This window comes from Pteronotus mesoamericanus, unplaced genomic scaffold, assembly GCF_021234165.1.
Source record: "Pteronotus mesoamericanus isolate MK-2021 breed Mesoamerican mustached bat unplaced genomic scaffold, CSHL_Meso_final scaffold_54, whole genome shotgun sequence".
Lineage (NCBI taxonomy): Eukaryota > Metazoa > Chordata > Mammalia > Chiroptera > Mormoopidae > Pteronotus > Pteronotus mesoamericanus.
The window spans coordinates 42,004,223-42,026,947 of NW_026555321.1; the positions used below are offsets into that span (position 1 = coordinate 42,004,223).

The 22,725-nt window shown below is 43.0% G+C and overlaps 3 protein-coding genes across 10 annotated transcripts in view; all 3 read left to right on the forward strand.

The window, feature by feature from the left end:
* ABHD6 (abhydrolase domain containing 6, acylglycerol lipase) overlaps positions 1–2,579 on the forward strand; it is a 42,195-nt gene extending 39,616 nt beyond the window's left edge. The window contains exon 10 of the mRNA XM_054595882.1: positions 1,218–2,579. Coding sequence (XP_054451857.1) covers positions 1,218–1,394 — 177 coding nt within the window. The 3' untranslated portion in view covers positions 1,395–2,579. The remainder of the gene's footprint in view (positions 1–1,217) is intronic.
* An 11,799-nt stretch (positions 2,580–14,378) lies between these two features.
* On the forward strand, positions 14,379–21,080 carry RPP14 (ribonuclease P/MRP subunit p14). Of its 8 annotated transcripts, none has more exons than XM_054595819.1 (8): positions 14,379–14,530; positions 15,613–15,678; positions 15,797–15,863; positions 17,111–17,208; positions 17,312–17,396; positions 19,929–20,005; positions 20,419–20,497; positions 20,950–21,080. In XM_054595819.1, the coding sequence occupies exons 4-8, from the start codon at positions 17,132–17,134 to the stop codon at positions 21,004–21,006; spliced, it is 375 nt and encodes a 124-aa protein (XP_054451794.1). In that variant the 5' UTR covers positions 14,379–14,530; positions 15,613–15,678; positions 15,797–15,863; positions 17,111–17,131; the 3' UTR covers positions 21,007–21,080. The 8 variants fall into 8 exon arrangements, with proteins under 8 accessions (XP_054451794.1, XP_054451797.1, XP_054451793.1 ...); XM_054595822.1 differs by having other exon boundaries at positions 15,833–15,863; XM_054595818.1 differs by lacking the exon at positions 15,797–15,863.
* A 37-nt stretch (positions 21,081–21,117) lies between these two features.
* Positions 21,118–22,566, forward strand: HTD2 (hydroxyacyl-thioester dehydratase type 2). Its single transcript, XM_054595815.1, has one exon. It carries the CDS (start codon positions 21,118–21,120, stop codon positions 21,622–21,624), a length of 507 nt encoding a protein of 168 aa, XP_054451790.1. The 3' UTR covers positions 21,625–22,566.
* The last annotated feature ends 159 nt before the right edge of the window (positions 22,567–22,725 follow it).

Genomic DNA, 22,725 nt, shown 5'->3' on the forward strand with positions numbered 1-22,725 from the left:
GCTCAGCCAGTTGCCATAGCAGCTTTACCTGTGAGTGAGTGACAGACAGACGGGTTTGATTTCTCACAGGGCGCTCCCCTCTCGCCAAGCTCCCTGTTAGCTGTTTCTTTTTGTGGCCCAGGGGTGCTCTGCGTTGTACTCATCCCTTTTCCAAATGGGTGGGAAACCTTGATTTTAATGATGTGGGATGATGAGGATGAAGTTCAAAATCAGACTGCACTCAAGTTTGTTGGGGTTTTGGTTTTGCTTTTGCTGTTAGGAATGAGAAGGGGCCTTCTTGTCTGGGATGAGTTGAAAGTGAAAGCGATTAAGAGAAAGGGTGTGAATGCAAATCCAATGCCAAGCAAGGGTGTTGCGGAGAAAAAGTAAGTTGGACTGGCATAACAGCAAGGTAACCCAGATGAAAATGAAAGGAAATGAGTTGCTTGAAAAGTGTTATCCCTGGAAAACGGTGGCTTTCGCATTGGAAAAGCATTCCTTGTTATTCACAAACCTCAGGGCCTGGGGCCACACAGCTCTGGAGACCCCAGAGGACCTTCGAAGAGAACTTTCCAGCTTGTGATCATTAGTAATTAGTGTTCACCTCTAATATCTTCCCTGTGTCCTTCCCACAATTGGCCCACCCCAGTCCAGCCATCGAGTGCATTCTCTTGGCCCGGCCTGATCATGTCACTGTCCTTCACACAGCCCCGTGGTTCCCCTGTGCCCTCGGATGAAGGCCCAACACCCAACATGGTTGGAGGAGTGGGCCCCCTCCTCCCCGTCCATCTCCTCCCGTGCCCTCCCACGCCCTGTGTGTGGTATCTCAGCCCCTAGATACTTGCTGTCCCTTGTGCTTGCCATGGCCTCCCACTTTCTTCCATCAATTCCACTCCCCTGTGCTCCTTCAGCTTCCAGAACCCTCCCCCAACAGAACCCTTATGCCATCACACTGCATTTGTCTGCTGACCCCTCTGCCTTCCCTACCAGACCAGAACCTCCTCACGGGCAAGGCCTGTATGTTTCCCCCTCAGTTATGCAGGCTGCGTCACAGCTCCTGATACCAAGTTTCAGAATGAAATATGAGACATGCAGTCACTTCTGTCAGAGAGCCACAAGCTCGCTGAAATGACTTGGTTCTGAAAACCACCCCTGCCAGGTCTCAGTACGAGTTCTGTCCGCTGAGTGCACCCAAGTGTCTGAATCTTTTCCATGTAGTTTCCTCTCTTGTCCTGCAGGTGCTCAATGTGTCCGGGGCAGACACGTTGGCCAAGTCAATTGCCAACTGCCAAGTGGAACTTTTGGAAAACTGTGGGCACTCAGTTGTGATGGAGAGGCCCAGGAAGACAGCCAAGCTCATCATCGACTTTTTAGCTTCTGTGCACAATACAGAAAACAACAAGAAGCTGGACTGAGGCCTGGGCTGCAGCCTGCAATCCGCCACACATCCACACCCATCTCCAAAATCTGACGCAGCCACACTTCTCAGGGATCCTGACCCAAAAGTGTTCAGAGCGCCGGCACCCCTGAGGAAGCCAGTCCCCTGTCGCCAGTCAGATCCACAGAGCTTTGGGGGCCACAAAAAATCTCCAAGATGTTTTTCACAAAATAGAGACTCATATGGGACAAAATAAGAAAACCCAGCCTTTAGATCTACCGAGAAGTCTTCAAGTTCATGTTGCAAAGCAGCCACCTTAAACCATAATCACCCAAGACATCAATTTCTTTAAAACATTTCTTACAGTCTGAGACTTAGGTATTTCTGTTGCTTCAGATATTCTCCCCCTGCATGATCAGTGGCTGTTGTAGGAACACTAGTCCCCATTCGCCGAGTCCCTCTTGTTTGAGTTTTACATGGAGACCCAGTCCATCAGCTGCAAGACCAGGTTGGAAAATGGCAAGCTACAGAAAATATTTACACATGCAGGGGGGCCTTGTCCCACCTCAGCCAGCCCTGAGAGCAGCAGTGGACATACCGGCGCTTGGGGGGTTTGATCAGCGCACGTGTCACATATACCGTGAGTGAACTCAGACCCTCACAGTATGAAGAATTCCTGGCAGGGTGGGTTTCCTGGGAATAGTTTATTTTTACAAATAGAACTAATGAAGCAATAATGTTCTAGGTATCTATCTAGATAATCAGACTTGAGTTCTAAATAATCAGACACGCGAGCACCTTGTGGGCCTCTTTTCTATGCTGCTGTGCTACTGAAAACCCTTGGACGTAAAATACTAGTTTCTTAATGAATTCTGTGAATTCTGTGAACAGTAATGTGATTGAAAATAAGTCTAAACAACTGTAAATGACCACAGTGATATGAAGTAAATGTTCTAAGTCCAGATCAACAACATGCAGGCAGTTGCTATTTCTAAGCTCTTAATTTTGTGCAATGTTGGCAGGTTTTCTGTTAACTGTGTTAAGTGTGTTTTAAACTGTTTATTCTATAGGCATTGGAAGATCTTGCTTGGATGACTTATTAGTTTCATTTTAAGAAATCATGTTTACAATTTTTATTCAATTGAAATGGTATATCAAAACAAAGGCAAGTCACCAAAATATTCCTTTGGGCCCTCTTCTGTTGCATTTAGGAACCCTAAAATCCCCAGGAGCTTGAATCCTTCAAATCATTTTACAGAGAATCTACAGCTAAGTAATTCTGGAAATAAAGTGAGATGAACTTAAGTTTACATTGGAATTCAGGACTTGGTCTGAATATTTTCATTTATCAGAAAAGAGTGAGGCCCTGGCTGGGTAGCTCAGTTGGTTAGAGCGTTGTCTGACACGTCAGGGTTGTGGGTTCAGTTCTCTGTCAGGGCTCATATTTATACAAGAATCAAACAATGAATGTATAAATAAGTGGAACAACAAATCGATGTTTCTTTCTCTCTCCCACCATCCCCTTTCTCTCTCTCTCTCAAAATAATCTTTAAAAAAAAATGAAACAGATCTTACAAACAAGATATGAAAATACAATATATCAAATCTGAGGGATGCAGCTATGGCAGTGTGCAAAGGGGATTTTACAGGCCTCTATTTATATATTAGAAAAGATGAAAGGCTGAAAATCGGTAATTTAAGCTTCCATTTTAAGAAGCTAGAAAAGAAATAGTAAATCAAAACCTAAAAAAATAGATGGAAATAATACAGGTGAGAGAGAAAATCAGTGAACTAGAAAAGAAAGTAGATAGACATGCTACTTGTTCCAATCGCCCACCTTCGCCAAAAGTTCTGAGCAGAGTGAGGTTCCAGGAGAGGGGGTCAGTCCTGGTGGGTCTGGGTGGCGAGAGATGGTTCCCTCAGGGTCACTGAAGAGGCCCAGACCTGGGTCAGAACCTCCAATCGGAAGCCCTGCTAGGTGGGAATAGTCAAGGGCTCAAATAGAAGACAGACTTACACACAAGGACACCCCCTTCAAATTGATGTGTTTCTTGTGTCAGTCACTCCTGGTGTCACCTCTGCCCTGGGAAAGAAGCCAAGAATAATGGCAAATTGAATCCCAACCACTGCCTGCCCCTCAGCCTCTTCAACACCTGCCCAGAGGATCCATCCTCAGCTCCTGTAAGGCTGACTCCAGGCAGGGGGAGCAGAAGCCCACTTGGGATTCCTGGGGCTTTCCATTGTTATTTCAGAAGCTGCTGGCGGTCTTTCAGCCAGACCTGTGATGAATGACACCCCTCTCCTTTCTAAGACTGTCATGAAAGGCACTCACTACAGGGCCCGACATGGTGTGGCTTGGGGGGCAGCCAGCTGGCAGTACCAGCAGGCTCTTTATAGTCACAAAGGGGGAAGTGGGGCACAAGGGGGAGCTGTGCTTTTCTGCTTTGGGGTCTTCCTAACACAGTGGGGCCAGAATTGCAGGGCCAAGAGAGAAAACCCACTTCATGGGTTGGTCACAAATGGCTCTTACATGCTCTGCTTGTGACTTCCAGGCAGTGCTTTCTGGTGAAAGAAGAGGAGGCAGGGGCCGTGTCCTGCTGCAGACCCTGTCCTTCCTTGTCCTCTGCGGCTCATTTGCCAGTGATCCTGAGGTGCTGTTCACCCCAGGGAACCTTTCACTTTGTCCACAGGAGACTCCCAGAAAGTACTGGGAAGTTGTAATGTACATCGGGCCAGGCTTGGAGGCACTGGTCTAAGCGTTTTCCATGTATCCATCACCTTACTGAGCTCTCACACAGCCCTAAAGAGGTGCATATACCTATGCCAAGAAAACTGAGAGGTGAAATGTCTTGCCCAGGGTTACACAGGTAACAAGTGGAGTGAAGCCTCTTGGTTTAGGATTGAAGGTGATTTGTAAAAACAGTGCTTTCAATGGGTCACACGGGAGCTCTCTGGCCCAATTTATAGTGGGGTTTTGGTCCCTTTTGGCTCCCCAGGATGAGGCCAGTGTGTGGCAGCTTCAGCCACAGGTCACTGAGGCCACACCTTAAGCCCTTGCTAAGGATAGCGACTCAGTGGTTTATTCAGCAAATAGCTAAGGCCTTCCCATTGCCCAGCCTCCTGCTAGGCAGGAAACAAGCTTAGCTGGATTCCAGAATCATCCTTCTAATGGTGCTACAAGGAACAGCTTGCCCTCCTCAGTCCAGCCTCTATACCAACCAGGACTGGCGTCACACCCTCCCTGGAAGGGTCATTCACCTTGCCAGTACCCTCATTCCTACCCCATTCTCTGGTAATGATAATCAGCATTTGTCCAAACCAGTTTTCTGGAGGGGGAAGTCTCCCCTGCAGTTCTGCCTGTCCTGGGGGTCAGAATTGAAAAGCAGTTGAGATGTGGCCCTGCTTATAGTTGCCTGGGATCAGTGCAGGCAGCTTTGAAGGGGGAGGTCAAGGCACTGCACTTCTTACCAGCCAGGGGCTTTCCCACTGCCTTCAGACAAACTTTAGACTTTAATTAAACATTAATGCCAAATTTAGGCTCTCTTCTGTACTTTCCAAGTCCTGATTATAGATCTCTAGACAATCATAGGTTGGTTAGTTAATTAACATTTTTCTAAAATGGTGGATATACTTCTGGTCAAGATGGAGGCATAGATAAACACAGCTCACCTCACACAACCACAGCAAAAATAACAACTAAACTACAAAACAACTATTACCCAGAATTGTCAGAAAATCAAGCTGTGTGGAAGTCTGACAATCAAGGAATTAAAGAAGCCACACTCGTCCAGACAGGTATGAGGGGCAGAGATACAGATACAGGGGATGCAGAACACGCAGTCCCACACCCCCGTGTGGTAGATAAAAAGCAGGAGGGATGCCTTGAAAGCAAGGGATCCCAGCCCCACACCAGACCACCCAGCCCAGGGTTCCAGTGCCAGGAAGATAAGTCCCCATAACTTCTCGCTGTAAAAACTAGTAGGGGTTGGGGCAGTGGAAGAAAGTATGGGATCCTCAGGCATCTCCCTCTTAAAAGACCCACAACGGACTTACTCAGACTTACTCCCTCTGGGCCCCAGCCTTGGGGCAGCAGCTGGCAGGGCACCAGTGGCACACAGGGAGAAACTGAAGGGTCTGGCATCAGGACACGTGTTGAGGGACAACTTCCTCCTAGACAAAACTCCAGAGGGCAGGCAGCGGCATTGTCCCCTTTTTGAGCCCTCTCCATACAGAGCCACTGAGTGGCAACTCCATATTGGAGACTCCATCAACCTGGTTCACATGAGTTCCCCTGTCCTGGCGATCACCTAAGGCTCTGCCCCATCCAACTTATCCATGTGCTTTTCTTCAATAGGCCATCATACTATGACAGAGTCAAAGCAGCTCTACCTAATACATAGAAACAAACACAGGGAGGCTGCCTAACTGAGGAAACAAAGAAATATGGCCCAAATGAACAAACTGAAAAAAAAAAACTCCAGAAAAAAGGACTAAACAAAATGGAGATAAGCAATCCATTAGATGCAGAGTTCAAAACACTGGTTAATAAGGATGTTCGAGGAACTCACTGGGTAATACAACAGCGTAAGAAGGACCTAGGCAGAAATAAAGATTACTTATTACTAACTGAAATAAAGAAAAATTTATAGGGAATCAACAATGGAGTAGATGTAGCTGAGAATCAAATCAATTATTTGGAACATAAGGAAGAAAAAAACATTCAATCAGAACAGCAAGAAGTAAAAAGAATCCAAAAAAACAAGGATAAACTAAGGAGCCTCTGGGACAACTTCAAATGTACCAACACCCAAATCATAGGGATGCCAGAAGGAGAAGAGAAAGAGCAAGAAATTGAAAACTTACTTGAAACAATAATGAAAGAAAAATACCCTAATATGGTGATGGAAATAGACATTCAAGCCCAGGAGGCATGTAGAGTCCCAAACAAGAGGGACACAAAGAAGCCCACACCAACACCCATCATACTTAAAATGCCAAAGTTTAAAGATAAAGAATTTCAAAAGCAGCAAGAGAAAAACAGTTAGTTACCTACAAAGGATTTCACATAAGATTGTCAGCTGATTTCTCAAAAGAAACTTTGCAGTCTAAAAGGGACTGGCAAGAAGTATTCAAAGTAATGAAAAGCAAGGACCTACAGCCCAGATTACTCTATACAGCAAAGCTATCATTTAGAATTAAAGGGCATATAAAGTGCTCCTCAGACAAGGTAAAACTAAGAAATTCCACATCACCAAGCCATTGTTACAGAAAATGTTAAAGGAACTTACTTAAGAAAAATAAGATCAAACCTATGAACATTAAAATGGCAATACATTCACAACTATCAACAATTGAATCTAAAAAACAAACTAAGCAAATAAGCAGAACAGAAACAGAATCATAGATATGAAGATCATTTGGAGGGTTATCAGCTGGGAGGGCGAAGGGGGAGAATGAGGCAAAAGGCGCAGAGAATAAGTAGCACAAATTGGTAGGCACAGAATAGACAGGGGAATGTTAAGAACAGTATAGGAGACGGAGTAGCCAAAGAACTTATAGGCATGACCCATGGACATGAACTAAGGGGAGAATTGCTGGGGAAAGAGGGGTCCCAGGTGGAGTGGGCCAAGGGGGGGGGAATTAGGACCACTGTAATAGCATAATCAATAAAATATATTTTTAAATATAAAATTGAAAAAGAAAGAAAATGATGGATGCAGATTTTAACATCCATAGGTACAAACCTTCTGCTTTGGGGGATTTCCTATACTAGATAGAAAAGTCTTTTATTAAAAAAATAGCAATTCATTGGGTCTGTTTCAGAAATGTTTGCTGAAATACAGTTTGACCAGTTTTTGGGTGCAGTTCTTTTTAACTCTCTTAGTCTATCTCCATGTCTCTCTATCTCCATCTCTCCCTTCTCCCCCACCTCCCCCCATCTCTGTTTCATCACCCATATCTGTCTCATCCATCTATCTGTCTCTATCACTGATGCACACAGGCACACACAAAGACACTGTCCCCTTACAGTGGGAAGTCTGGCTTTTCTGATCCTTTATCTTTTAAAATTTCCAACATCACTCCTTCAACTCTACAGAGTAGTCTTTCTCATCATCCACTTCTCTCTCCCACTCCCACTTTCCCCCAAGTTGGTGGATGTTCACATGACCCCGTCATTCCCTGAGAGGAGGAAAAGAGTAGTCGGGTTTAGGAGGAGTGGGGGCAGTCACGTGTGGGGCTGTGGAGATGTCCTCAAATTGCCAGCCACGATCAGAGCTGGGGGAGCAAGTGCTGGGGCTGCTGCCCAGCTATCCCCAGTTGCCTTGGGGCCTAGAGATGCTACTCTCTGGGCTGGAAATGACCAAATGTAGGCCTGGGGGTTCCTGTACCTGTGATGGGATGAGCATCTTGCACGGCCATAGAGCGAGAGGACATCTGATGGCTCCTTTCAACAATAGGACAGCCCCTGCCCTTGGCCCCTAGAGGAAACTTTCTTTCATTAGTTTCTCAGTTTTTGGTTTCTGAACCCTCAAAGCAACGACTAGGAACTTTAAGGCACACTTAAAAGGGTGCCAAGTTCTGCAGGGGACAGGAGAAGAAAGTGTTCTTAGGGGCAGAAAGTGGTACTAAGGTGACCATCCCAATGACCCAAGGTCAAAGTTGCCGGGGGAGGGGCAGTGTAACTTGCTTAAGGGCAACTATTAATGGGAGTATAGGTCTACAATATCTTACTACATCTCACAGAGCCAGATGTGATTCCCAATTGAGAAATTTTCTGACTTTAGAAAGGTATTATGGTATGTACACCATACATTATATAAGACCCCCAGTAGGGTCTAAGACCACCTTACATGATCAAATGTATTGTTAAAGAACAAAAATTCAACTGAGTAAATGTGAATATCCAACTGGCTTTATTAAGCAACTCATGAACTGGGCAGCTTCCCCGTCTAGGAGCTAGAGAGATGCTGTGATGAGTTGTACAAAATGGAAAGTTTTTATAGGGAGGAAGATGGTGGGACTAAGAAGTTAAAAGAGTGGACTATTTCAATCGAGGATACTTTTCCTTAGGGAAAGGCAGGGGGTTGCGGGGGACAGTCTTATCAGGCAGATTACTTCAGTAGTATTGATCAGGAAATTACAGACTGATTTGTTTAAAATCCAACTTCTGGGAGAGAGGCTGAAATGGCAATTTGGTTAATTATGAAGTTTGATTTGGTGACCTGGCTTAGCAAAACTGACTCCATTTTGGACTGTTCTTTTTTTTTTTTTTTTTTTTTTTTTTTTACCAGTATTCATATTTCCATTGTGCACTGTATGACTATTCACAGTAAATGGGACAAAAGCTATAAAAAGCTTTACCTCAATTCAGATTAAGCATTGGCACCAGATGAAGAAAAATTTCATTTCCAGGTTTTTCTTGGATTTCAGGTTTGCAGATAAAGAATGGGAAGCTTGTGCTCCCTACTCCCTTTCTTCTGCCTTGGAGCTGTTGATGTAAGACACACCCAAATCTGTAGAGAATTTTTATGAGTGTATCTGAGCCAAAAATGATGACAATTTTGGGGAAGCAAGATGTCAAATGCTCCCCAGAATGGCAGTTTGCAGTTTCCTTTATGCATTTAGAATTAAGGAAGGAACAAAAAAAATAACACGAAGGTGGGAGATAGCAAGGGTGGGGGAGGGGTCCAGTTACAGCATAGTTAACAAGATTATGTGCTCTCTTGAGGGTAGTTTTGTCTTGGAGGGGTATTTCTTCTGGCATTTCAAAGACGTGTTAACCTAGATGCATGAACAGGTCTGGCTTAAAAACCTTTCACTACAGAAGTTGTAGGCTTGGGGCAAGACTATCCAGCACGACCTTAGAAATTTACAATCAGATCACTTAAGGTTGCTTTCCCTTTTTCGTCCACTGAGGTGACAGCTTGAGGAAGAGTTTATTCTTCCAATGTAGGAAAGGTGTGCACATGGGTGTGGTGAACAGCTCCCTCTTGTGACCGTAAGGGATTTTTATTTAACTATTATAAAAATAAGGCCCTGTCACTTGAAAATAAATTAAAATGAATGCTGAAACATGTGATCATCTCCTCTCCACTCCAAACAACCCCATCCTTCCCCCAGAAGTCCACTGGGACACCTTCTAGTGGACACATATCTACGAATAACTTGTTGGTTTGTGGGTTGTTTGTTTGTTTGTTTGTTTTTTAACATAAATAGGATCATACTGGACATTACTGTTTCCCACTCCACTCCTTGCTTACCCTTTTCACCTACCTCTATACTTGGGGGCTTTTATAAGCCAGAACCCACAGAGATCCCAGATTCCTGTAATGGGGATGCAGAGTCCTCCAGAGAAAGTGGGGGTGCGGACCACTGATTCCCTAGGCAAGGATCTCTGGATAAGGATCTTGGGCCCTCTAGAAACAGGCTGCTTAAGTACAGGTAGTCATCCCCTCCCCAGATTCTCCATCCAGGGGCCTTTGTAAGGGAGAGGTTTCTAGGGAAAGGCTCCTCCATTATTTAAATACATTTCAGAAATGCTGGATGAGATGAAGTTAAATAACCTGGCTCCAACTCCAACACAAGCAGGGGAATGACTCCGCAGGAGTGAAAACACCCTCATGGAGGTGGCCAGGGGCTAGGGTGACCTGCGGCTCTCCGGGCTGATGGGCATGGCTTAGACTTACCAGTTTGGGCAGGAACTTCTATTCTTCTAACATTAGCTGGTGAGCCGTCCTCAGAGTCCCTGTCCATAGTGGGAGCTGCTGTCCTTCCCAGGTCCCCTTTATTGATGGCTGCACCCACCCCCCACCTGCTATGAGTGTTGGCTGCAGAAGGTTCATAGATGTCCCCTTCCTCCCGAGAACCACCCTCAGACAACTGGAGGTGCCTAAGATGTCATGCCTCATTCTCTTCTCTCACCTCCCAGGGTTGCCAGATAAAATACAAGATGCCCAGCTAAATTTAGTTTCAGAGAAACAAATGCTTTTTTAGTACAAAGATATCCTATTCATTGTTTCTCTGAAACTCAAATTTAACTGCACAACCTGTATTTATTTTTTCTTGCTAAATCCGGCAACCCTAAAGGTGGCAACCAATGACTGACGAGGGGAGTATGAAGGCTTGGCCTTCTTACCTCCAAGGCTGAAAGCTTTCTCCTGTCACCTATGCTCCAGCGCTCCCATGGGATGAGGCTGAGCTTGACTTCAGCTGAACCCACATCTTGCATAGCTTCTTCCTCTGCCCCATCCTGCTTCCATTTTTCCTTATGTATTTCACTTGGGAGCTGTCCATCCCTTCCCTGTTCCTGTGCACTAATAATAATGTCCACAAAGAACCCTGTCTCAGGCTTGGCTTCTAGGGACTCCAAAGCACTGCCTGCTTTTCCAAGTTTCCTGTTTGGTGATAATATTCAAGTTTGCCTTGAACTGTTAGCAGACCGAAGTTCTTGTCCCTGATGGGTCAAAACTCAATATGTCAGGGTTTGGAGTAAGGAAAGTTTTGTTGATCAAGAAGACACCAAACTAAGAAGATGGGAGACCTAATAGTGTCTCAAATCCATCTTGCTCACTGGACTAAATTAAGGGTTTTTAATGGGTTGGGAGGAACAGGTATGCTGAAGCACCAGTGCGGCAAGTTTTAACTGAGGAAACTTGGAACTTGGCCATTTCTTGTAAAGGGGTGTGAACACTGGATCTTGCTGGACAATAGACCCTTGTTCGGAAAGGGTTTCAGTGTTTAAGTTCTAGTTATGTCCAGGTCCTTTAGTTGTGTGTGCATCAGTGGGGGGGGGGGGTGGTTCTTTGGTTCCAGGTATAGGGGAAGGTCAAATTTCTCTCCTTTGTGCATTACCCATCTGCATGACTTGGAGTCTTGGTCTATTGTCTCTGAAAAGCAACTTAGTATCTCATTAAAAAGGATAGGACCATTTCTGAGCTTGTTCTGTGGTTACAAAAGGAGCAGGTTCCAGCATTCACGTGGCAGGAATGAAATACAGCGTTTTAGGCTCTGGTGCTTCTCACCACCTTAGACAAACGACATCCTCTTCAAGCTACTTTTTCCTCATCTGTGAAAGATGATAGCGTACTGCCAGGTAGATACTGGGTTAGCCAAAATGTCTGTTTAGTGTTTCCGGTAAAATAAAGACACATTTTTCATTTTCATCAATAATTTTATTAATTTGGATATTTTGACTCTGTTGGCTATCTCCTGCATGGTATAACACTGATTGTTCTCAATTAATGTCTTCATTTGATTGCTATCAACTTCAAGTGGTCTACCTGACTGTGGAGCATCATTGTCCAGTGAGAAATCCCTAGAATGAAACTTAGAAAATCACTTTTGACATGTTTGATTAGTCACAACACCTTCTCTATACAATGCACCTTTTTCTGCACTTGTTTTTACTTTTAGTGAAATAATAAAGCATTATATACCAAAAGTGTTGCATATTTTCTTCCATTTTCATATTAAAATTGCTTCACAAAAAATTCACTAATTTTGGTAAATTTTTTTAAACGCATGCTGATATGACACAATATGTGACATATTGTGATATGTCACAATACAGTCTAACAAAATTGTTTTGAATGCAGTTAAAGACAACTAAGCACTACTAGAGCCATTTTATGGAAAAAAAATAAACGAACTTTTTTGGCCAACCCAATAGGACAATAATGTGAGTAAACTATCTAGCACTTGGTGGATCTCCCTAAATGGAAACAATAGCAGAAATTTTAACTTCTGATATTTTCATTTCCTTTGTCCTGTCTTCACAATCTACTGACATAAATGGATATGATTTCCATGGAGAACCATGGTTATGGATGTTAAGGGACTGCCATTCTCCTTTGGCCTCCTTCTTGCCTTTTTTCCCCTCAAAGTTGCGAATGCTTCTCGGCTCTAGCCAAATCCATTTGGGTTTGCCAGGCAGCTAGTTTAGGAAACTCCCTCCCATTCCAGGGTGTTTCCTGGCTGCCAGATACTTTACTGTCTTTTCCTCACTCTGAGGGAGATGCTACTATTCTCTCCATATGACATATGAGGAAGCCAAATAAGTGGCAAAGGATAGACCTGAAGCAAATTTTGGCAGCTTCTAAAACCCAAGCTCTTTTGAGAAACAAAATGCCACTGTTTCTAGGTCTGCGTTGATTTCCTCTGCCTCTCCTTAGATCTGGAACAAGTCCTGTCTCCTCTGAGGGGTGAAGGAAGGGAAGCAGAAGCTACATGGGCAAAGTGGAGAACATGGCCACAGCCAAGGACGGAAGCTTCAGAAAACAGCAGACAGTGGGATTTTGAGAAAAGAAATGAGACAGAGCATGCCCGCAGGCTCAGGCTTAGCTGTGCAAGGCAACCATTTGCCTCCAACCCAGGCAAAATTAGCACAGCCATTTGCAAACTACTGCTTTCAGTAAATAAGTGTTGGGTGCCAAGCACTGAAATGCAGTGGTAAGCCAACACAGACAAGGCCCCACCCTCATGGGGCTTACACTCAAGATTTGGCAGCCCCAGCCTCTTCCCACATACACCCTCACTCATACTGTTACTGGGGAGACTCAAGTTAGGGGGCTCCCCCTCCCTGGCTCTTGTCTTGCTTACAAGGCAATTCAGGCAAGAGGCCACACATAGAGTGGAAATGATATAGTAAGTTTATTTATGAAATACACTTGAGCATGAAGCTGCAAGGGGGCACCCAGCTAATCTGAGTACTCTGACTACTGGGATTTTTAGGGGTTTTATGCTTGGAACCAGCTTCTAGTTTCTTTCTCCTCCTCTCCTCTCTAGATCTTGGGATTAATACACGCTTCAAAGGCTTTCTTTCACAGATAGTGGAAAGGATACATACATAAGTTCATGTCTGCCCCTCCTCCTGTGCTATCATGCTTTTTCTTGTGATTTTTGAACATCTCAGCAATCTTAGCTGACCAGGCTCAGGACTGCTGAATTAATGAGTGAGTTGTCTCTCTCTCTCCCTGTCTCTGCCTTGGTTTGCTATCTATCCTGCCTAACAATATCACACAGTTAATGGTAATAAGGTACAGTGAGGAGGGCACCATCTAGTCAGATGGCCCACTCCACCACTTACTTATAATTGCGTGATTTTGGGCGAGTAACTTAGCTTCTTGGGCCTCAGTTTCCACCGCTGCAAAACGGGGATGGACATAATAACTACCTTAGGATTATGTTGGAGTTCCATGAGATAACACGTGTAAAGTTTTTTGTATAGTGCCTTGACTCAACCCGCGCTTGATAAATATTAGCTGTTACTTTTGTGATTTAAAAAATAATATTTATTTATTTTTAGAGAGAGACGAAGGGAGAGAGAAAGGGAGAGAAAAATCAATGTACCAGACAAAAACATACATGGATCGGTTCCCTCTTGCACGCCCCCAACTGGGGACCTGGCCGGGAACCCTGGTATGTGCCCTGACTGGAAATCAAACCTGCAGCCTATCAGTTAGTTCACAGGCCGGCACTCAATCCACTGAGCCATACCAGCCAGTGATTATTACCTGTTACTTTTAAATACAAACACTATGTTTCATGATAATAGAAGCTGTATCTTCTTGTGTTTCAATGAGTCGCCAGTACCTAGCACATTATAGAACTTAATAAATAAATGCATAGATAAAACTTGGCTACCATTTGTAGATGGAACCATCTGGGTCTTTTTATGTCAACTCAGACTGAACACCTACTGTGGTTTGAGAGCCGCAATAGGAGTGGTTCCAACTGCAGCGAGCCCTGTCGTTGAGGAGTGCTTGACATAAGAGGTGCTCAGCAGAAGAAATGCTAGATATAAATTTGCACACTGAATGCGTGCATGGATAAATAAATGGCTGTGAAGACCGAATAAATATACCCCGAGTCCTGTATCCCATAAAGGTATTTGCACACACGGCTTCGTCCTAATTGGGCACCAGAGTGCACCTAGGCCAGCGAGCCTCCGCGCCGGACCGAAATTCCCGCCCCGATCCTTAGGACGCCGCGCAGTGACGTCATATCCGTGCCTAGCAGTCACGCATCCGGGAGGCGGAGCAGGCGGAAGCCAAAAATAAACACCCGGTGTTTCTCGGCCCAGGCTCGGGCCCCAATAGGGAAGCTCCGGGCCTTGGCGGATTCTTTCCGTGAACAGGAGTCAGGGAGGCATCAGCATAGTCCGGCGGAGAGCGGGTAGGGGAAGACCACAGCAAAGAGGGTGCTTTCTCTGGGTGGGTTCAGTCGGCCGCGCTGGGGACGCAGGAAACGCAACCAAGCCGCATGCGCAAGCGGGTGTGGCGGACGGCGCCGATCTAATAGAAGTATCTCTCCGCCCCGGCGGAGGACGCGGCGGGCGGTAGGATACGCTCGGCCGCGAATCTTGTTGGGCCTCTCCGCAGCGCGGTCGCGGAAGCTGAGGGTGGCTGCGAGGTCTGAGCGGGACCACGTGTGCAGAGTGCGTGCGCCGGGTGTCAGGTGGGCGCTAAATACAGAGCTGACGTTTGTCGAACAAAGTCCTGCGTAGGCAAAGTGCTTAAAAAAAATTGGTTTAGTTCAAACATTACATATATGTGTATATATGTAAAATACTTACCGTGTGTGCTGCCCTGTTTGACGTTCTTGGGAAAGTGAACCACACTGATCCCTGTTTCTTGTGAAGTGTACATTCTGTGGGGACGGAGAGGGGAACACAAATAAGAATTACATAGTTATGCTCCAAAGGGGAAAGTGCTGTGAGAAGAGTCGAGCAAGTGCATGGGGGTGTGGGGAGTTGCCGTATTTGATAGCCACTGGACCAAATAGAGGGTGAGTTTTGAGCAAAGCCATGAAGGAAGCTAGGGAGTGAGCCATGTGGCTATCTGGAGAAAGAGTATTCCCAGCTTGTGGAAACGCTAGGAGCGGGGCCCAGAGGCGGGAGGGAAACTGGTGTGTGAAGAGCTAGGAGGCCTGTGTGGTGGAAGAGATTGAGCAGGGGAAAATGGCAGGACGTGAGGGACTTTGGCTTATCTGAGTGAACCGGGAACGACTGCAAGGTTTTGAACACAGGAGTAGCCATTAAAAAGGCTTAACTTCAAAGACCTTGATGGCAATGAGTATAGAAGGGCACACTTTTTTATGGTGAGCCTGGTGAATACGGGCTTCCCAGGCATCAACCTTTTAGGTCTCGGGACAGCCTGTAGAGGGCAGTGTTATCGTTGACCCTGAAGTTTAGGCTTGTCTAGCCAGAGGTGACAGCTCAGTACTTGCTCTTCAAGTCTTTTTTTTTTAATGTACAGTTCGTTGGCATTAAGTACACTCTCATGTTGTACGACTATCACCACTATCCATTTCCAGAATACTCCGTAAGTCTTCATTGTTATTGGAATCCTAAACCCTAGGTCCAATCTCATTCCCCCTACCTCAAGCAGTTAATGCCATCAAGGCAGACAGTAACACCTAAAAACACCTATCATGCTTCAGGCAATGAATGAAATAATTCCCTGCCCTTCTTGTGAGGGAAGACCAGTGATTGGAAAAGAAGCACCAGGTAATCATCATTGTGGTCCTAAAACCAAAGATATTCTTGAACATATAGACCTAACACTTCCACCATTCATTCAATCATGTATTCAGTAAGTGTTGAATACCTACTCTGTGCTAGACAAAGTAAATACGTTTGTCCACTGGATAGGTGGATATAACTCCTTGACCCTGACTTCTCATTTCCTCTAGTGGCCATCATTTGTTAGTGGTTGGAATTGGGCCTGATCCACAGAGGGCTTTGCAAGTGCTGTTGTATAGCTTTGTTACTTTTGATAAATCCCTTTCCTTGGTTGGGCCTCAGGTTTCTTGGTCCCTTTAGTGGGGGAACTAGATATTAAACAAATGGACAGTGTTAAGAGATTGTATAACAAGGGAACCTAACCTAGAATAGAGTGTCAAAGAAGGCCTCCCTGAAGAGATGAACCTCCTGGAAGAGGTGAACTCAAAGCTAAAATGTGAAGGCTGAATAGGATCTATCCAGAGGGAGAATGAGGTAGGGCTGGAGCCAAGGATCTCTGGGGAGATCAGCATGTTTTGGGTTCTTCAGAGTTTCAGATCTGTGAAAAATGGCATTGAGTGTGCATTCCAGGAATTCCTCCTCTCAAACCCCTTGCTGCTCAGCCTTTCATAGGGTTGCCAGATAGACCTGTGCTGACCTAATCCCTGGACTGAAAAAATTTGCAGATCCAGCATGGGTGGCGACAACAGAACTACCTACCACCTCATTCTCCTGTTCGTGTTCTGTGTTGACTGACAGTAAACAAGGCGAGGGCCTTCAGATCCCAGATTTTGCTCTTTTTGCTTTTACCTTTTTAAATTAAGAGGCATACCAGAGTGGTCCTGAGGGCAGTCAGGAGTGGTTGGAATTTCTGTATGCCCTTGGGCAGTTATGTATTTTTGTGAAGCCTCCTTATCCTCTCAAAAATGGGAATAGCAATAGCTTTTATCTCATATGATCATTTTGAAGACATGACTTCAGGCACATGAAGCATTTAGCACAGAGCTGGGTACTCAGTAAGGAAAAATATTTGGTGGGATTATAGTATTAGAATTTAAATAAGAATATAATAGGTTGAAATATAAAATATAGAAACTTCCTTTGTGTCTGCATGAGTAACCTTAGTTTGACCAAAATTGGATGTTACTGTCCTTAGGAGTTCTTTAAAAAATCAAATAGGTCAAATTCTTATTTAAAAAGTGAAAAACAGAGTGTACCTTGCTAATTTCTAACCATCTTGACTTTTAACATAGGTGTAACCAGCACTAGAAAAGATGCCAGCCCCAGCTGCCACATATGAAAGAGTAGTTTACAAAAATCCCTCAGAGCACCACTACATGAAAGTCTGTCTGTAAGTTCAGTCTCCTCAGTTCTATTTTTTAGTATTATTTTTGTATGACTCTCAATAGCATACAATTTAATACAACATATTTTTCTTTTTCATGTTTTTACAGAGAATTTCAAGATCGTGCAGTTGGACTGAATGCTGCACAGTTCAAGCAGCTGCTTCTTTCAGCCCTGAAGGACCTATTTGGGGAGGTATGGAATCACTTGGTAGATTGAACACTCCTAAGATCTTTGTAGTAAATACTGAAAGAATACTTTTCTAAACATTTTAAAACTTTAAAACCATATTTGAAATTTCAGAAGCAGACTTTAAGAAATGATGAAATTTTGGTAGGTATGTTCAGTATGCCTTCTTTTTAACAAGGAATTTGTTAGACAAACGTTTATTTTAGTGCAGTGCTCCTCAAAGTGGGGTTCAGGCTGACAACCTGCAAACTTGTCTTTTTGCCCATTTTGAAGATCTGTGGCTCACAGTAGAATGTAAATCAGCACACCACTTCCTTTACTGAGAAAGTCTCCTTGTGAACAAAACTGAGCTGAACCAAACAGTACACTCACTGGTATTGTTGATTTACATTCTGATGCAGCTGCCTATCTTATCAGAGACCAGCACTCTGAGCAGTCTTGTTCTAGCATTCACTTGAAAACAGAGTTTTGAGAGAGAGCTAAGATAATTACCAGGAAATATTTCTTGATTCATATACTCTATTAAATCAAAATCTCCTAAGCATCTCATCAAAATTAAAAACTTTAATTCTACAAAAGACTCAGTTAAGAGGATGAAAAGACAAATTACAGACTGAGGGAAAATACTTGCAAACCACATATCTGACAAAGGACTAATATCTAGAATGTGTAAAGAACTCTCAAAACTCAAATTGTACAATTAAGAAAATACCAAAAATACAATTAAGAAAATGGGCAAAAGACATGAATAGACATTTTACTCAAAAGGATGTACAGTTGGCAAAGATGTACATGAGTGAAACATCATCAGCCATTAGGGAAATGCACATTAAAAACACAATAAAATATCACTATACACCTAACAGAATGACAAATAAAAAATAATGATAACACTAAATTCTGATGAGGATATGGAGAAACTGAATTAGTCATACATTGGTGTTAGGAATGTAAAATGGTACAGCCTCTTTGAAACACAGTTCAGCAGTTTCTTAAACAGACTAAATATGTACCTACCGTGCAGCTCAGCAATTGCATACCTGAGTATTTATCCTTGAGAAAAACTTAACATTCACACAAAAATATATATATGCACATTCATAGAAGCTTTATTAGTAAGAGCCCAAAAACAGAAGTAAGCGAGATGTTCTTCAGTGGGTGAATAGTTAAACTATAATACATTTATATCATGGAATATACTAAATAATAAAAATGTACACACTATTGATACACACAACTTGACTAAATCCCCAGAGAGTTTTTGCTAAGTGAAGAAGACAATCCCAAATAATAACATACTCGGTGATTTTATTTACGTAATTTTCTTAAAATAGCATAATTATATAATCTGGAGAAAGATTAGTGGTTGCCTAGGGTTAGGGATGTCAAGGAGGAGTAGGTATGGCTGTAAAGGAGTAGAAGGAGAGAGCCGGTGGTGGTATAGTTCTTTATCTTGATTGTGGTGGTTACATGAAACCACCTATGTGGTAAAATTGCATAGAACTACATATACACACACGCAAGCTAACAAATATGAGTGCATGTATAACTGGTAAAATCTGAATTAACTCTGGTTTATCAATTTCAGTTTCCTGGTTTTGATACCATACTATAGTTATGCAAGATGTTTACTCTGGGGGAGGCAGGGTAAAGGGTGCATGGGGCCTTCCTGTGCGTTTCTTTGCAATCTTCCATGACTCTAATTTTTTAAAATCAAAAATTTAAGAAAAAGCTTGGGATGGTGAACACACAATACAATATTCAGAGAATGCATTGTAGAATTGTACACCTGAAACCTATATAATTTTATTAATAGTGTCACCCCAATAAATTCAATAAAATAAAATAATTAGAAATAAGTTTAAGGAAAAAAATCTGTTCATCTCTATTTCAGGTATAAAACCTGCTTCCTATAAGCAAGCAGACATGGCCTCTGTCTCATGGATTAATGGTCTTGGTTAGGTTTAGGAGGCAACCATGTTGAACGGTTGATGGCAAGCATGATGAATATAATGGAAGAGGAAATGTGTGGGTCCTGTATGTGAGCGAGCATAGCAAGTGATTGAGCTTAATCTTGGGGATCTGGGAAGGAGCAATTTAAATGAAGATTTAAAGGGTGAAGAGATACTAGTAGCCCTGGCCACACAGCTCAGTTGGTTGGAGCATCGTCCTGATGTGCCTGAATTATGGGTTCAGTCCTTGGTTGGGGTTCAGTCCCTGGTCGGGGTACATAACAAGAGTCAGCCAATTAATGCATAAGTAGGTGGAACAACAACTCGATGTTTCTCGCCCTCTCTCTCTCCTCCTCCCTCTCTCAAAATAAATAAAGATTAAAAATAAAAGAAACATTAGCAATGTGAAAAGTTACAGGAAGAACATTCCTGGCAAGGGGGAGTCCTAAATAAGCAGGCCCAGTACTTCAGCACCATTAAATAAAATACTGCTTTTTGGAGGAGAAGAGCAATTAACAGGATTAGTTACTAGAGTTCAAGATTGATGATGGTAGTAAGTCTGCTAATAGCATTATTTCATACTTAGGTTGATGCTGCTTTACCCTTGGATGTCATAACCTATGAAGAGAAGACCTTGTCAGCCATCTTGAGAATATGTAGCAGGTACAACAGACAGTAAAGCATTTCTAGCATAACACAGAAGAGAGACAGATGGGGGAATAGAGCAAAAAAAGCTCTGTTCTGTGAATAAGAAGAGCTTTGCCATTGTGAACTGTGAACAGCTTTTGGAAGTTTAAACTAGGGAGAATATGAACATTCATTTGGCAGGAGCTTACACCCTAGAGAGCAAAACTTGTGATTTGCCTATAACTTTAGTGTTTCCCAAATGATGGTGGTAAACTCAGAAATATTTTAGAAACATTCCGGATTGAGGTTCATTTAATTCTTTGCCTGTGATACACTGTGCTTTAAATTTTTCTCATTTAAATTAGGTTTTCTGGACGACCACAAACAAAAGTACTAGGGAGATATTGTAGGGATGAATCTTCCTTAATGCTTTCTTAATGTTTCCACAGTGGTCTTGTCAAACTGTGGAGCTCTTTGACCCTTTTAGGATCCTATAAAGGCAAGAAATGCGCTTTCAAAGTGATTCAGGTAAAGGCTGTTCCTTCACATATTCCAAACAAGGCTGAGTAGTTGATCAAACTGCTTTATAATGTGTGTTCCATTTTTGTGCTTACATAAATCTCGTTTGATTAACATCACCCACCTAAGGGAGGCAGGAGGAATCCATAATTTCATTGCTTCTAGCAACGTTACACAAAGCACTTAGATTATATGGGAGGAGTTTTGGGATAAAACTTGGAACACTTGTGGGAAAATCTTAACTTTTCCTTTATTGCATAATGACTAGTGCCTTCTGTATCGGAATGCTCTTACTGAGCTTATCATGACCACTTACCTAATGCTACCTTGCAAGATGCTCATTAAAAATGCTACTGCATCTGCTTGGCTTATCCTATAAAACTGAGTATGTTTCTACATTGCCCTGTGTTTCAGTGCAATTTTCTCCTGATACTGTGTTAACATTTTTCTTCATCCTACAGGTCTCTCCCTTTCTCCTTGCGTTATCCGGTAATAGTAGAGAATTAGTATTGGATTGAATAGTCCTCAATTTCCAGAAACATCCCTCAGCTTGCCAAAGCATGTGCCAGCATGTTTGAAGACTGAAGCAGGCCAAACGCTCCTGTTGATAGAATCTGAGGGTGCTGAAGATGTTGCCAGTAATTTCCAGCCATCGTCTTTGGTGGAGTAGGCTTCAGAGGGGAATCTGCATGAACCAGCTAGTTGTAAGAAGGCAGCACTTTCAGCAAAAGCACATCAGAGTTGGAGACCGGGCTGAACTCAGCAGGGCCTTCACACAGAGGGATGTGGTTGCCTTCTCAGAATTAACGGGGGATGTCAATCCTTTGCATTTAAATGAAGATTTTGCAAAACACACCAAGTTTGGAAAGACAATTGTACATGGAGTTTTGATCAATGGACTTATTTCAGCTCTCCTGGGTACTAAAATGCCAGGACCAGGCTGTGTATTTCTTTCCCAGGAAATTAACTTTCCAGCCCCTTTATATGTTGGAGAAGTTGTTTTAGCTTCTGCGGAAGTGAAAAGGCTGAAGCAGTTCATTGCTGTTATTGCTGTGTCATGTTTTGTAAGAGAAAGTGAAAAGACTGTTATGGAAGGCTGGGTTAAAGTTATGGTTCCAGAAGCTCCCAAATCCTGATATATGTGTTTAAAGATGCAAGCTCAGACATCAGTGTCACTGTTACTGAAGTGCCTCTGAGGAAAACATTGCTATTCTTCAACAAGGAATGGCCAGCAGATCCAGCATCTCCTATACGGGGGAGGGGAGCAGGCAGCAAGGTGTTCACATGCCTACTTGATAATTTGGCCTTAATGCTTCATGCATACTTGAGTATATTTATCATGTCTAGGTTTGTAAAATTGAAAAAATATTGGAAATGTTATAATGTAGCTAAAGGTTCTACTTTTAGGATTTTGAACCAAGTTAAATTTTCATTTGGATGACACAAATTTAACTATATATAGAATAAATTTCTCACTGACTCTATAGCTAGCTAGTACTTTTATTGAAGGCAACAAAAGAAGTTGGATCATCTTTGAACACCTATCTTTTACCAGTAAATAGCCTTGAATACTGTTCTTCAGCAGTTTCTGGGTCAGAGTTTTTTGTAATTTGTTACTGTTTACACCAAGATGGCATCTTGTCTAACCTTCAGGTGGTACTTGCCTTTCAGATGGTTTTCCTGCTATCAGAAAAAGGTTTATATGCAGACTTGGACTCAGTTATGTAAACTCTTGGTCTAATCTATAAAATGGGGGTAATAACACCACACAGGATTGTTGAAGATGATAGACACAAATAGCAAAACACAAGGCCTTGCCTGTGACCAGTAGCTACTACTATTGTCCATTCTGCTCTGTGAAGGAGGTTAGCCTAAGTTTAAAGCTAACTGGCCCACAGGTAAACAGCCCAATCTTTATGATGTCAACCAATCTCTTGGTATTCTAAACCTGGAATAGATCTTGAGTGCAAAGTTTCTATTTTAGTAATCCAGATTATTTTCTCTCTTCCTTGAAAATATTGTGGGTTGCCCCTTTATATAAATAATATATGCTTGTAAAAATAAAATTATAAATAAAACGTATAAGGAATATTGTGGAGGCCAAGTTCTTAAGAGCTGAGGTGTGTTGCAGAGAAAATGTGCTCAATATATTAGGATTTAATGGTCATCTCCACCACAGCTAACCCTTTTAAGACAATCTGTAATGGAACATAACACGTGGTCCACCTGTGCTCTGT